The sequence below is a fragment of the Eptatretus burgeri genome, chromosome 14, assembly GCF_056783735.1.
Source record: "Eptatretus burgeri isolate ZD-2024b chromosome 14, Ebu_testis_v1, whole genome shotgun sequence".
Taxonomy (NCBI): domain Eukaryota; kingdom Metazoa; phylum Chordata; class Myxini; order Myxiniformes; family Myxinidae; genus Eptatretus; species Eptatretus burgeri.
Genome location: NC_140974.1, coordinates 57872180 through 57888471, shown reverse-complemented (window position 1 = coordinate 57888471; position 16292 = coordinate 57872180). Strand labels below are relative to the sequence as shown.

Genomic DNA, 16292 nt, shown 5'->3' with positions numbered 1-16292 from the left:
GCAACAATATTGTGACGTCCACGGGACTTGAACAGTCCCGCCAACGTAGAATGAGCCGAAACGATGGAGGCGATTTATTTTTATATAACCCAAAGACGGCGGTTTCAATCGCTCTACCGCAAACGGGACGAGGAAGGTGGCACGAGTCACTTTTCACTGAGTTGATGATGTTTATTCCTTTTTTAAATTTTTACCAGAAATAACAACACTCGGCAAGAAGAGGGATCCGGGGCGATTCGACGGGATGGTGTGGGATCGGGCGTGGGGAAAAACACAGACAATTCCAATGAATATACAGTTCTCAATCCCTCTAAGGTGCCAAGCAGACACACACACACACACACACACACACACACACACACACACACACACACACACACACACACACACACACACACAACGTAGCTATCTCTGGTGGTCAGGCTGGACCGTGGTGTGGACGCAACTGTCCCTGGATCGGCGCCGGACGAGCCGGCCTTGCTCTCGCCAGGGGGGGGGGGCAGGAGAAACCGCGATGCTGTCGTCCTCCTGGTCCTGGCCCAAGTTCGCCCACAGCCACCAGGGAACCAGCTCCCGCACCAAGCCGCGAGCAGGAGAGGGAGGCAGGTCCACCCGCCGCCCGACCCCTTATTCCGAGTCAGCAGAACCCTAGAGCCAACCAAAGCGAGGTACGAGGCTCGGCAAGGCTCCCAGGAACGATCAAGAGCACGATCCACTCAGCACAGCAACCAGGACGCTCTCTGCCAGCACAGGTTCCACACCAAAAAAAAACGAGTGTTCTGGTTGTAATCTTCTTCCTCTTTTCGACCCCGAACAGAACCTTTTTATCCTTCTGCCTCGTCACCTCCAATCGAGCCGTTTATTGGCCCACTGCCGTCGCCTTCTGCCAATGGTGTTCACGGGGCGGAGCCATCCGCTGAACTGTCCTGTGACGTCACGGCCAATCTTCAGAGAATACCAAAAGGGGTTTACGCAGACACACTTACCCTATCCCGTGTCCCTATCTAATTACGTGACAATTATCATCTCCCCCCTTGAAGAAATGAACATTTACTAGACAACTTGTCACCACTGAATTACTACTTATTACATCGAGATTCTGGTAAACTCGAACAGCATGGCATACCTAATTAAACATCCTAATTACCCTTTGAATGCATACCCCCCCCCCCCTCAAACGTAACACTGCCCCCTCCTCTGGTACCGCAGCTCCTGCAAGGTATATCACAGGCGCTACCGTACCAGCCTTAACACTTACTGACTCACACCTAATCAACTTAACGAAATAAAGTAGGAGGGGCAATGGGCAGCGAGTCGCAGCTAACTTACCTATCCTGCTTAATGTACTACCCCCTTATGGCCTTATCCTCGCCTAAACAATCATTCGTTTTTTATTTATTTATTTATTTATTTACTTTATTACATGAGAGCACAGAGCGAAGTTGCACTCCATCTTCAGGATCATTGCTCTTGCCCAGCACTCTTCCAGTGATCTGGGGAGGGGAAACAAAAGGTTCCACAAAAACACAACACTTATACTTTACATTCCTACTCTAAGCCTTAACGACACTATTCACAGGATATTTACACTTGACCGCCTCCCCCAGTGGATGCTAATAGACCCAGCGTTACCTGGGGAGCCAATTTTCAAATTTGCTTGCCCCAAAATTATGCGGACATCATGCCCTTGCTGCACCTGTCAAGTTGTGCGGGATCGGGTGGGACTCACACATCTTCACAACACTCACACCATGGTCATCATCACATTTCTAGGTCATGGTCCTCATTTTAATCATGCAGGCTGAATCCCGTCATGGCCGTGGGGTGGGTTACCACCAGATGATGGGGGCATCTCAGGTGCAACCATGCCCACAGGTAAGCTTCAGTCCAACCCAGACGTTTCTCCACCCCGTTCCCTTTGATTCCTTCCCCCCTGGTAGCCATCAGCTCTAATCCCGTACAACACTCTGGAAGGGGTCTCACTGGCTCCTCTGGCCTTCCTGGGTCGCCAAGGTCCTACCCGCCTTGGTCGCCCAACCAGACCCTCTCCCAGTTGCCTCCAGACACTGTCACCATTAGCCACCAGATGGTGAATCTCCTTGAAGGGGGTCGCAATTCACGCTCACCGTGAGCTTCAGCAATCCCTGTGGACAAGCACATCATCCCCACCCACAAAACCCACATGACTCCCCCACCGCATTGGCCTTACATGTGACACCTGCATTTCTAACACTTCACCGACCATGACCTTCCCTGTTACCACACCATGCCCAATAAAAAAAACAATGTGTGCACCATACATTTCACTTCTTCACTTAAAACAACTCACACAGCACTTCTCACCCGATCCACGCACCAGCTATTGGACAGCCACTCGTGCCCGCTTTGTTACCAATTACCCACTGTCCCGATTGTCACTCTAAAACCCAGCAGCACTTACAAACCCATGCCAATTTTCCCACAATTCATTTTTTTCCACCAAAGGAGGGCACTTCGCCACAATCTCAGCAGCCGAGCATGGCCGTATATGCTCAGCCCAATCTAGTCTCCCGGACCCCCGACAGTGATCTCCGGACCCGACCTATGAAAGGGCACCTCGGATAGACCTGGCGGTTTAGCAGGAGGATTCACCCTCTGAGTCTAAAAGTCTATTGGAGGGTCCCTCCATCGCCGGGTACCGGCAATATCGTTGCATGTGTCCTCTTCGCCCGCACCGGAAACAACTCCCCATAAAAGGCCCCCGTGGGTATCGGTGTAATGTCTCTTCCGGTTCCGGACCCCCTCGGCCATAATCAAATTGCTCTATTGGCTGGGCTGGGCCCCGCCGCTTTGGCGCACCAACTACCGAATTACCCCTTATCAAACTTGACAGTTTCTGGCAAATTTCCTGAAACATTTGGGTAATGCCAATTTCTCCCAGCCCCCCTCCCTGATCCTGGATCTCCGCTTGTCAGATCATCACCGATGGCCTCTCTGGAACCCGACCCGACCGACTCCACGAGGCCAGCCTGGCCGCGCACTCGGCCGCTCGGTGAACGGTGGGTGGATCCTGTAACTCCACTAGCGCTCGGACCTCAGGGTCAGGAAGAGCAGCTAAAAATTTCTCTAGTGCCAGTCTGTCCCATGCCTCCACTGTAAGGTCCCGATACGCGATCCTGACTGATTGGTAAATGTCCTGTGCCAGCTCCTGCACTGTCTCACCCGGCTTTAATCTGCGGTGCTGGAGCTGAGCCCACACCAGATCACAGTTTGCCGCGAACCCAAACCGACGGCTCAACGCCTCGCAAATGTGGGAGCTGGTCAACATCCCCTCCGCGATCACGTTTAACACGTCTGCGGCTGGTCCCCGCAACGTTGCCACCAAATTCCCTGTACGTTCCCGCTCATTCCACCCGTTTAGTCGGGAAATGCACTCAAATTGCGTTAGAAAAGCTTCAACGCTCCCTGACCCGTCAAAATTTACCAGGGGGATCACTTTTACGGTGGCCCGCTTCTCAGTTTCTCCCTTGTCCGAATCCAGCCCAGGGATCAAACACCCTTGTGGCTGCGTATCCAATTTTGGAGCCCACTGTGGCCAAAGATGTTTTGTGGTGAGGGTCTCATGGGTCAATTTTGCCTCCTGTTCCAAACGTTGAATGGACCGATTCACCTCTTCCCGCAGGATCTTCTGGGCCCGCACAACCTCCTCCAAGGCTCCGTCGCGAGTTTGTAGCTGCTCCTCAACCAACCCGGACACTCTACTTACAAAAGACGGCTCTACCAGGCCTTTATCCAAGACTTCATCTTGGCTCATAATTCTATCTTGTTCGTCCAAACGAGCCTCCAATCCTTTTACCTCCTCCGCCAAATTCATCCCTTGCTTCCTCAGCTCACCGCACTCTTCAACTTGCAGCTGCATACGAGCATCCACACAGGCACGATGACGTTCCAGGCTTTCATCCACTTTGTCAACCCGAATGTTCGTTGCATCAATTTTATCTACCATTTTTTTCCGTATATTTTCCCCCTCCAATGTAATTTCTACCTTTGTTTCCTCCAATCTATCCTCGAATTTACTTTGTATTTCTCCCAATTTAACATCCACACACTCCTGCATCTCAGTTTTCATTTTCTCCATCTTTTCCCCCAATTCATCCCTCATTAAATCAATCCGTGCACCCAACTGTACCCCCATTACCCTCAATTGATCTGTCATTTCTGCCCTCTGTGTCACGAATTGATTTTCCATTTGTGCCGTCATTTCTGCCCTCTGTGTCACGAATTGATTTTCCATTTGTGTCGTCATTTCTGCCCTCTGTGCCGTCATTTCTGCCCTCTGTGTCACGAATTGATTTTCCAATTGTGCCGTCATTTCTGCCCTCTGTGTCACGAATTGATTTGCCATTTGTACCGTCATGTCCCCTATTAAACGTTCCAACATTGTCTGGATCGACATCGCGCCGGTTTCCGGACTGCCGGCCCCGTTACGGGCGATGAAGCACGGTCCACGCTCGGAATGGGGGAGGTTCCAACCCTACCCCCGTCTCTCCCCTCTTCCCCCGACTCGCTGCCAGACACGTGGCCTTCCTCCTCAAACATCTGCACATCCGCCATGGTGCAGAAGTCCCGTTTGCCGCCAATTAATTTAAATTTGAAAAATCCCGCCAAAATTTTCCCGCGCTCGCGCGCTTTTCTGCAGCAATTTTATATTCCAATTCGTGGCGAGATTTTAATCCTGGTATATAATTTAGAGGGGTTCGAACATCCAACACCCTGACACCAATGTGACGTCCACGGGACTTGAACAGTCCCGCCAACGTAGAATGAGCCGAAACGATGGAGGCGATTTATTTTTATATAACCCAAAGATGGCGGTTTCAATCGCTCTACCGCAAGCGGGACGAGGAAGGTGGCACGAGTCACTTTTCACTGAGTTGATGATGTTTATTCCTTTTTTAAATTTTTACCAGAAATAACAACACTCGGCAAGAAGAGGGATCCGGGGCGATTCGACGGGATGGTGTGGGATCGGGCGTGGGGAAAAACACAGACAATTCCAATGAATATACAGTTCTCAATCCCTCTAAGGTGCCAAGCACACACACACACACACACACACACACACACACACACACACACACACACACACACACACACACACACACACACACACACACACACACACACACACAACGTAGCTATCTCTGGTGGTCAGGCTGGACCGTGGTGTGGACGCAACTGTCCCTGGATCGGCGCCGGACGAGCCGGCCTTGCTCTCGCCAGGGGGGGGGGGGGCAGGAGAAACCGCGATGCTGTCGTCCTCCTGGTCCTGGCCCAAGTTCGCCCACAGCCACCAGGGAACCAGCTCCCGCGCCAAGCCGCGAGCAGGAGAGGGAGGCAGGTCCACCCGCCGCCCGACCCCGTATTCCGAGTCAGCAGAACCCTAGAGCCAACCAAAGCGAGGCACGAGGCTCGGCAAGGCTCCCAGGAACGATCAAGAGCACGATCCACTCAGCACAGTAACCAGGACGCTCTCTGCCAGCACAGGTTCCACACCAAAAAAAAAAACGAGTGTTCTGGTTGTAATCTTCTTCCTCTTTTCGACCCCGAACAGAACCTTTTTATCCTTCTGCCTCGTCACCTCCAATCGAGCCGTTTATTGGCCCACTGCCGTCGCCTTCTGCCAATCGTGTTCACGGGGCGGAGCCATCCGCTGCTCTGTCCTGTGACGTCACGGCCAGTCTTCAGAGAATACCAAAAGGGGTTTACGCAGACACACTTACCCTATCCCGTGTCCCTATCTAATTACGTGACAATTATCATCTCCCCCCTTGAAGAAATGAACATTTACTAGACAACTTGTCACCACTGAATTACTACTTATTACATCGAGATCCTGGTAAACTCGAACAGCATGGCATACCTAATTAAACATCCTAATTACCCTTTGAATGCATACCCCCCCCCCCCTCAAACGTAACAATATTCAAAAGAAAAAAAAACTCCAGTGTTGTCCAGCAAGGCAAAATATAATTAGGTTGTCCCAAAATTATTTTTCAGGTGCACAGCATGCCCCAGAAAACTTCACTTTGTGGAAAATTCTATTTTTGCTGCATTTTATTGCACAAAAACATTACATTATGGTCCAGCAGGGCCAAATATGGGAACAGTATATCCCAATTTTTTTCAAGTGGACAGTGTGTGTTCCAGAAGAAAGTGTCACTTTGTGGAAATATCATCGCTTTAAATTGCCCACCGTAGGTGGGCCGAGACGGGCGCTCCCGCTCTCCGGATCGATCCGATCCCAGTACCGTACATCTACAATGGAGTGTGTGTGTGTGTGTGTGTGTGTGTGTGTGTGTGTGTGTGTGTGTGTGTGTGTGTGTGTGTGTGTGTGTGTGTGTGTGTGTGTGTGTGTGTGTGTGTGTGTGTGTGTGTGTGTGTGTGTGTGTGTGTGTGTGTGTGTGTGTGTGTGTGTGAGAGAATCTCGCCACCTTCGGTGAGAGCCGGTATTACAAATTATCTGCCTTTATCTTTTTCATAATTTAATGGAACCTTCTCATAATTATATGTTGTGATCAAAAAGTTCTTTCAAAAATTATAAAGTGTATTTCCAAGAATGTGCCGCAGCAGGTAGCACATTGCCCACCGAAGGTGGGCTGAAGAGGGTACCCCGCCCAGCCTGCTAGTACGGGATATATAATCACCCTGGTGATGTCTCTTCATGCCATACTGTTGTCAACTCCATTGCTCGCAAGCCTGGTGGTCAAGCCTGGTGTTGGCTTAGCTGTTACGGTGGTGGCTTGGGATCCTAGGGTCCTGAGTTCGAGCCCTGTTGGCCACTGAATTAACACCAGTGGGTTCACCAGGGCCGGATTTAGGCATGGGCAAGCTGGGAAGTTGCCCAGGGGCCTCCACATATTTCATGAAAAAAATTGTAAGGAAAAATGTATTTGTGAGTGCCTGAATGGTAGTTGATAGTTCGTGGAACAGATATAAGATATTCATCTTATCTCATTCTCTATTTTATATAAAAGTCAGTTGACTTCTATGGGAGTATGGGACTTTGCACGTCTCTTTACTGTTATTATCCTCAAATTTTTCAGGTTACATTTATGGTCCTTGCATTCTTAAGGTTACTTTAATAGTTAGCTTACGTTTGGTTAACCCGGCTTTAGCCGTTTGCACTTTGCTCGACAAAACTATTGAGGTATATTCAGCTGTTAGGACTTTGCAAGGGTCAAGTCTCGTAAAGTGCCTGGTGGTCTCATCAGTGGTCTGTAAATATAGGTATTAGGTACTGTACTAGATTGTAGATTCGATGATTGATCATGATTGACCTGCTTGCTTATTCACTACACTATTAACTACACTATTCAGATTATTTATACTTGAAACATGGGAACTTCCAACTTCGTAGATTCTTATAGTTTGATCATGATGTTTAAAGATCTGCCTCCCTGCTTATTCAAATTCTTTATGCTTGAAACATAGGAACTAGATTCTTACATGTATATAGATTGATCATGATGTTTATAGATGTACATTTTTATTCAGATTTTTTTGTTCTTGAAAAATATACTTTATGGATGACTGTAAATATGTCTTGTCACCTTTTTAGTATTCTAAGGTAGGGTGGGCTTCCACTACTGAAGGCTGCCCAGGGGGCCACCACATGTCTAAATCTGGCCCTGGGGTTCACTCAGCCTGTCATCCTTCTGAGGTCGGCGAAATGAGCACCAGTATACTGTTAGTAGGGGCACTGCATCAGCGGCATAGCTGCGCCCCCAATCAATGATGCAACCTGCAGCCAAAAAGGCAGCACACGATGGGAACAAGGATACACGAGGAAATTGAACGCAGGAGGCCATTTGGCCCATCATGCCTGGGCCACATCAACACCAGACCAATTTATATATAAACTACAGAGTGCCCCACAGAAAACCAGGAAATTTGAGATTTTGAGATTTATTTTGCTGTATTTTACCATATCAATAAACTAACATATTAATTTGTTTGAAAAGAAAGTGTATCTTTGTTTTACACTACATCTAAGTTTGCTTTTGTTTTAAATAAACTGTACCAAATTTCCTGGTTTTCTGTGGGCACCCTGTAGAAGGGCACTCCGTGGAGCGCATACCTCCCCCTCCACGAGAACATATCTGGCCCAATACATTTTTGAAATATCATGCCATACAGTACGATATCGTTTTTGGCCCAATCTCTCAATGGTGAAGAATCACTTTAAAAATTAAATAATTCTCGCATCCGGATCTTCACCGAAATCGAATCAATTAGTCCTTGTCACACACTCAACATGTCCACTAAATCTCATCCGGATCCGTGCACAACTTTTTGAGATATCCTGCACACAGTCAAACAAACAGACAGAATTGTGAGAACACCACCTCCTTCAACTTTGGTGGCGGAGGTAAAAAAGAAAAATGCAAAATTCTTTCAAGTTTTTTTTTTTTCTTTCTTTCCGGGAGTGGGGAAAGGAAGGGGAGTGGGGGAAGGAGGGGGAATGGGGGAAGGAGGGGGAGTGGGGGAAGGAGGGGAGTGGGGGAAGGAGGGGAGTGGGGGAAGGAGGGGAGTGGGGGAAGGAGGGTGAGTGGGGGAAGGAGGGTGAGTGGGGGAAGGATGGTGAGTGGGGAAATAGGGGGGAGTGAGGAGTGGTGAGGTTGGGAAGGTAGCATGAAGGCGGGGGGGGAAGGGAAGGGAAGGTAGTATGAGGGGATGGCAAGGATATAACCAAAGGACAAAGTAGGGTGAGTGGGGAAAGGAGGGGGAGTGGGGGAAGGCGGTCCTTAAGATTCTTAAGAGGCTCAACCCCAGCTAGTCGGGAAGGTACTGTCAGACCGCACCAACACGTGTGAATCCGAGGTTGAGATGACGTCACAGGAGGGACAGGGCCAATCAAGCGGAAAAGGGCACCAAATAATATTAAAATCTTCCTCTCAAGTTATTTATTTAAGAAAAGAACAACGGCTAAGTGTTAAATGAAGCCATATGTTTTCATTAAACCAAACATGATTTTCTGATTCCGTGGACCTTTGGGCAAGCAATGCTGTGATCCCTCCTTATCCATATTTACAAATTGCGGAAGCGTTAAACTTAACTTTTTCGACCATTAGGAAAATTATATTGAGTGAAGGAAAGATTAAGGAATGTGCTGAAAGTGTAATTTCATTGAGTGCAGCGAAAATAATGAACAATCGGGAAAGCCGTGAAGACTCCTGCGGCCACGGCTGGGTTTTCTGTGGTAAAATCTCCGGAGTTAGGAAGGCAAAATAAATTAAACAAGTCTGAAGACGACGATGGTTCACGAGCGGTGTTTGACGATGTAGATTGTTTCAGAAGTCAAGGATGAGACAATGTGATAATTTTTGACTAAGTTATAATTAATTATAGTGGCCTTCAATCAACAGCTGCAAAATGTCGAAAACCCGGTTTCGTTCAACAACTTTCAAAATTGACCTTTGCATAACCTTTAAAGGTCATAAAATAATGTTGTGGACATTAAAATAAGGAAACAGGATACGTGCTATAGCTTATTGGAGTTAGTTCGTCGGAGAAGGTTGAAAACGCAGTTCGATTCCCACAACTTTGAAAATTTGACCTTTGTGGCCTTTAAAGGTCAAAGGTCAAGGATTATGACCTTTGGTACAAAACTTCCTCTGGAACATTCCAAGAACACTATAACGTCATATAGGCTATATGGCATTTCGCATTCATCGGATTATCCATACTTTGATGAAATCAGCGTAAAAACAAACGAAGGGGGCGCCACGGGCAAGGTGTTCGAGATAGAGCAAAATAGTTTCAAGACTTTAGGTGGGGAATGACCTCAAGATTATGCATAAAAAATATTGTCATCCTAACTCTCAAAGTTTGGGCGGTAGTGTGATTTTTACGTCAAAATTCGCAATTTTCTAAGTTTTTGACCTTGACCTTGGGACGAAAATGAAAATTCGAGCTCCGTGGGGCAATGCAGGTAACATTGGGCTAACCAAATACTGAAACCCCTGCCAGATTCGACAAAGCCCTCGGAGAAGATGTAACTTGAAACCGGCTACCCCCTAAAAACACATTTTTTGGGCGTGGCTCCACCCATAATGGGCGCAGCACGCCCATTCTCAGGAAAACACAACTAGATCATGATACAAACCTCGAACCAAATTTTTATCAAGATCAAATCAAAACCCACGGAGCTATGCTCGGGACAGACAGACAGACAGACACACACCCATAACGAATATCGTGGTCACTTACTGGCTCGTGAACCAATTAAAGATCGATTAACATAACGGAAGGATGAGAATGAGTTCAAGAGAGAGAATTAGAAAATATTGCAATAATATTTTAATCAATTTACTTTGAAAATTTTCCAATCAATTTTTGGGACATCGCCACCCCCCCCCCCAAACTCCACTTCCTCACTCCCACCACCACCCTCTTTCTCTCAATTGACCCTATGCACGAAGCGAGTGACGTCACAGTGGAAGGTAAGGCTCCGCCATATTGAGTGGCAAAAAATCATGGCTACCACACACGTGTCACGTGAACTTCTGGGCTATTTCCATGGATTAGATGTTATTTCTAAGAAGAGATACTGCGAAAAACTGAAGCTGTGTGGTCTTAGTGAAGATCCTTATATTATTCCAAAGGATAAATGGACAACAGAAAGGAAATTTTGGCCTCAAATCGTTTTCCCTGACATCTATGTTTACCTTGTTGAAACGCCAAGTCCTCACACTCAAGCCAGCCTGAAAGCCTTCACGAGTCTGGACGCTTACTCATGTTATGTCGCCGGGTTTGTTAGTGACATAATCTCGACGAAAGCTGGCACGAACTGTATTATCGTGAGGGTAAAGGTTAAGCCTGTTTTCTTTCATTTCACGATTATTGTATTGTCGTTGTTGCTTGTTTTGTTCAGCAACCAACGTCACTTTTTTAACCTGACTGCTGCCACAAGTCAATTTCAAGTGAAGCTCTTGTCTAAATGCTAAATTTGTAGCAAATATTCGTTCGTCAGTTTGCTTAACCCACGGTCACAACGAACCCAAGACGCATTTGTGCCACAACACGACAGAAAATTTGGGCAAATCGTGGGTCATCGGGGGTCGTCGCAAGACAGTCCTACGAAATTTTGAGTTTCATGGCATAGACTTGCCGTCGTGAGGCAAAATTGGACATGCACCTTTTTTGCTCGACGATTTTTGTGGTATCTATGTCTTGTGGCTGTCATGAGTCTGTCCTACGACAGTCTTGCGTTATATAGTCGGGAGACGGACGCGCGAGCGTCCCACGAGTGACCCACGACTGTTGTGCGCGACTGTCGCACGCGCATCCCACGAGTGAACCACGACCTGATCACGTGAAAAACAGCCCCCCGACAACTCACGATGGTCCCACGACTGTCGCACGACTGACTTGCGACACACCCACGACATAACCACGACATATTTTTTTCTGTCACGTCCCCATTGCCAAACCATCTTTAATGTGTCGTAGCCCTTGTGACCACTCGAAATAGATTTTGGGCATGTTGCAAGATCTGGCCACGACAAATATTTTATGGGTCTACCACGCCAAAATTTCGTACGATCCGTTGTGCCCAGGGCTTAACAGATACATTATATTTTTTCCATGACAAACATACGGTATAATGCCACACTGCTGTGGATATTTCCAAGTGCTAGTTCGCTCCCCTGTTCGAAGAACAGAGAGCTATGGTGATACCCCCGGCGTGAGCGTCAGCGTGAGCATGAGCGTGAAAATGTTAAAGTTTTTAGTGCGTTATTTTTTCCTTTCTAATTTTTTTATCTACCACACTATTTTTTATACGTCCAATATATATATATATATATATATATATATATATATATATATATATATATATATATATATATATATATATATATATATATATATATCGGGGCGTATTATGTGATACTGTCCGTCCGTCCGTTCCTGTCTGCACTCTAACTCCCAAAGTTTTCAACTTTCACATTTCATATTTGGTATATAGGTACAGACTGTGGAGACGGTGTGTCGCGACATACGTTCGTCATCTAAAGTGGTTTCCATGGCAACCAGGATGCTGTTTTCCATGTCGTAGCACAATTCTGTATATACCTTCTTGTTCGGGCATATATTGTGCTCACTTGTGCTCTTGTTACTGATTACAATATACAAATACATATATTGCTTTAAATTATTTGGATCAGACTTCACTGCAATACTTTATAAAAAAATATTAATTATTAGACTAGTCTTTTAAAAACGATAAATGTATAAACAGGCGAGCATTGGGTGGCTTTGACACCAACTCTGGTTTTTTTATGTATTATACATATCCATGTGACTTTCTGTAGTGAAACAACTCAGAACTGTGCGCGTTAGACAGCTGTTAGAAAGGCGATCTAGCCTATCTCATTCTGTCAATAAAACAAGGGATATTATGCATTTTAATGACACAAATCAGACAATATTTTGTAACCACCGGCTATTTAATACCAACTACTGAAATAACGTATCAGAAATTCGTTACATACCGGAGACAAAATGAAGGCTGCACAACCAGTCATGTTGGCCAGGTCGCCATTTTTCTCTTCTCAGAACCGATATCCAAAGATTCGGTCTACTTCGGCGGGAAAGCGGTAAAACTGCCCTCCAGAACCTTTAGTATATCGCTGAGTACATTCCGGGGCACAACAACTCTTACTCATTTGCAGAAAAAAATCGCTTGCTTGGAAATAACGGTGTAGTTAAAGTGGAGACTATCGGTTGTTATGGATGCGGTAATACTTTCTTGCCACTCAATATGGCGGAGCTGCCACAGTCACGTGACCGGTGACGTCATCTGAATAAGGCCTATAGCAACATGTAGTGAGGTGACACGCTCTCCCCCCCACACTTTGCACCCCTCCCTTTCCTGCCCCCCCCCATTCTTCCTCTCTTCCTCTCTCTATCTCTCTCTCTCTCTCTCTCTCTCTCTCTCTCTCTCTCTCTCTCTCTCTCTCTCTCTCTCTCTCTCTCTCTCTCTCTCTCTCTCTCTCTCTCTCTCTCTCTCTCTCTCTCTCTCTCTCTCTCTCTCTCTCTCCCACTCCCCCGCTCTTTTCTCACACTTCCACCTCCTTCCTCAGACACCTCCCTCCCAGAGTGTATAGTGATGTGTGGTGAGGCATCGCTCTCCCCCTCTTCCTCGCTCTTCCCCAATTCCATATTCTCTCTCTCCTCTTCTCTCTTCCACTCTATTCACCTCTCTCCTCTCTCCCACACACCCTCAGTGTTTCTCTCACTCCCACCTCCCCCCCCCCCACCTTCCTCATGCTTCCTCCCTCGTGGAGTGTGTGGTGAGGCATCGCTCTCTTTCCACCCCCTTCCTCGCTCCCCCCTCTTTCCTCCCTCCAATCGTTGCTCCCCTCCTCACTCTATCCTCTATCCCCTCTCTCTCTCTTTCTCTTTCTCTTTCTCTTTCTCTTTCTCTCTCTTCCCCACCCCTTTATCTCCCTCCCACCCTCTCTCTCTCCCCCACCCTCTCTCTCCCCCACCCTCTCTCTCCCCCACCCTCTCTCTCCCCCACCCTCTCTCTCCCCCACCCTCTCTCTCTCCCCCACCCTCTCTCTCTCCCCCCACCCTCTCTCTCTCCCCCACCCTCTCTCTCTCCCCCCACCCTCTCTCTCTCCCCCCACCCTCTCTCTCTCCCCCACCCTCTCTCTCTCCCCCCACCCTCTCTCTCCCCCACCCTCTCTCTCTCCCCCACCCTCTCTCTCTCCCCCCACCCTCTCTCTCTCCCCCACCCTCTCTCTCCCCCACCCTCTCTCTCTCCCCCACCCTCTCTCTCTCCCCCACCCTCTCTCTCTCCCCCACCCTCTCTCTCTCCCCCACCCTCTCTCTCTCCCCCACCCTCTCCCCTCCCCCACCCTCTCTCTCTCCCCCACCCTCTCTCTCTCCCCCACCCTCTCTCTCTCCCCCTCCCTCTCTAATTAGTATTCCTATCAAGAAAGCGACAGGTGATGTTTGTTTCTAAATATATCCTTATTTGTGGTAGTCCAATAGATGTACATTAGATCCCGGGCAACGCCGGGTGCTTTTGTGGGAGGAGGAAGGAGAAGAAGTGGGGTGGGAGTCCGAAAGGACGGGGGTGGGTGGTCGGATACAGAGGAAGGGGGTGGATGGGAGGAGGGACCCTGCATTGCTAGGCAACGCTGAGTAACTTTGTTTGTAGCAAATAAACCGATTGAATGAACACGTTCTTGACAGAAGGCACAATGACGGTACAATTCGCTTCCTCCTGCGTCCAAGTTTCTTGTATTTCCTTCAGGAGTCATAAATATAATTAACAGAACCGAATGGAGCACCGAAAATAATCATTGTTCGCGCATGCGCACATTGCTCCCTTTAAGGTTCCAACGTGGACCAGGCCCCACGTGGTCTACGTTCGTCCTCTTTCTGGGATAACCTATACTAGCTCAGGTTTCGTAACGAGCGGACAGCTACTTAGAGGCGGTGTATTGGCGATAGGCGGTTGAGCTAATCAGTTCTTCCAGTATGAGGAAGTGTATCGTAAATTAGATCGGAGTGAAGTTTAGTGCTTCCGCATCGTTCCCCCTCAAACAAATTTGTTTGCGCTGCTCCAGCCCCAGGTGACCTGTACTGGTGACCTGTACGGTTAGCAGGTCCCTCTCTCTCGATCTCCTCTCCGTCATACCCCGCTGTACCAATGGTTGCGGGTCCGTACTCGGAGCATCGCCTGTGGGAGGCTGTGAGCACGGCGCGGCGCTTCGCTCGTCCCGAGAACCTCGTGGCCGGGACCCTGGGCGGTGTCGTGGCCACTCTGATGCTTCACCCGCTCGACCTGGTCAAGATCCGCTTCGCAGGTTTGATGTGCCGCCTCCCTGGCGGCACGATCACAGGATAAATCATCATCATCATTCCCTAGGATTTAACTACAGCTTGGTTAACTCGGTAGAGAGCATACCTCCGCCAGGCTGATTAGTTTACCTTGTGTATCCCACTGATAGGCTCGATCTGGATTCGGACCTGAAACCATAATATAATGAGCTTGTTCTAATCACCTAAACCAACTCGTCCACCAAGTTTCGTCCCAATCCGTCCGCAATTTTTTCATATATTGTGTTCACAAACAGACAGACAGACAGACAGGGGTGAAAACATAACATCCTTCCACCTTCGGTGGCAGAGGTAATAAGCCGGGTGTCCCGTCTGCTAGCAAGAGTTTGTGGACCTCAAAGATCCCATCCACAAAAAGGTGGCATTATCTGGGACCATTATCGTCTCTCGTGTCACCATTTCCTTGGTTCTCTGATACAGTTTGATTGTAAACCATTCACAAGGTGTTAGTTAGTCATAGTACGTCATGTCTAACGATTTTGCCTTTGTCTAACTCGAACGACATCAAATACTTCACATTGGAAGGAAATATATTTACATCGACATTTCTTGTTTCCTCCATCTTCCATCAGCTTGAATTGTTTCTTTTTCCTTGTTTTATCTTTGCAGTGAGTGATGGTCTCTCATCTCGCCCAAAGTATCGAGGTCTCGTGCACTGCATGGGATCCATCTGGCGGCAGCAAGGTCTCCGTGGCCTCTACCAGGGTGTAGCCCCAAATGTTTGTGGATCTGGGGCTTCATGGGGCCTGTACTTCTTTTTGTGCGTAAACGTATTCTCAAAAAAACCAAGTGCTTGCTTTCATGGCTTTGTTTAACCCTGAAAACTTTCTTTTAATTATGAACCATATATAACTTGTCCTATTAAACATCGTCCACCCATCAATTATATCTGTTAATAGACTCTCTGAGAGTGAAATATACATTTAATTATTGGGGGAGTGGGAGGGTCAAGGTGAGATTTTGGGGGCAAAGTGTCAGAAATGAAACTAGAACAGACACCTGGTAGAACGCACACCTCTGCCAAGCTGAACAGTTTACGTTTTGTATCCCACTGATAGGCCGGATCTGGATTCGGACCTGAACCAAAATCGAATGGGATTGTTCTTTTCACCCAACCGACTCGTCCACCAAGTTTCATCCGATTCCATCCATAACTTTTTGAGACTAGTGCACCCACTTCATATATGGGAGCGGCAGGAACGGTCATTTTGTTATTCTCTCTCGAGTATATGTGTATATGTATGTATGTATATATATATATATATATATATATATATATATATATATATATATATATATATATATATATATATATATATATTCCAGTAGATCTAGCCTCAAGTCCCTTAGTCTGTGGTCACCACACGATAAGCATAGAATGCCTCAAGGATGTC

At 47.5% G+C, this 16292-nt stretch overlaps 2 protein-coding genes across 3 annotated transcripts in view; one reads left to right on the top strand and one right to left on the bottom strand.

Annotated features, from left to right (window-relative positions):
* LOC147013318 (high affinity 3',5'-cyclic-AMP phosphodiesterase 7A-like) overlaps positions 1-12808 on the bottom strand; it is a 100510-nt gene extending 87702 nt beyond the window's left edge. The window contains exon 1 of the mRNA XM_085855040.1: positions 12537-12808. Within this exon, the coding sequence (XP_085711166.1) occupies positions 12537-12569 (33 nt within the window). The 5' untranslated portion in view covers positions 12570-12808. The remainder of the gene's footprint in view (positions 1-12536) is intronic.
* Positions 12809-14385: 1577 nt separating this feature from the next.
* Positions 14386-16292, top strand: part of SLC25A32 (solute carrier family 25 member 32) — a 31206-nt gene continuing 29299 nt past the window's right edge. For both annotated transcript variants that reach the window (XM_085855043.1, XM_085855042.1), the window contains exons 1-2: positions 14386-14864; positions 15508-15658. In XM_085855043.1, the coding sequence (XP_085711169.1) occupies positions 14708-14864; positions 15508-15658 (308 nt within the window). In that variant the 5' untranslated portion in view covers positions 14386-14707. The remainder of the gene's footprint in view (positions 14865-15507; positions 15659-16292) is intronic.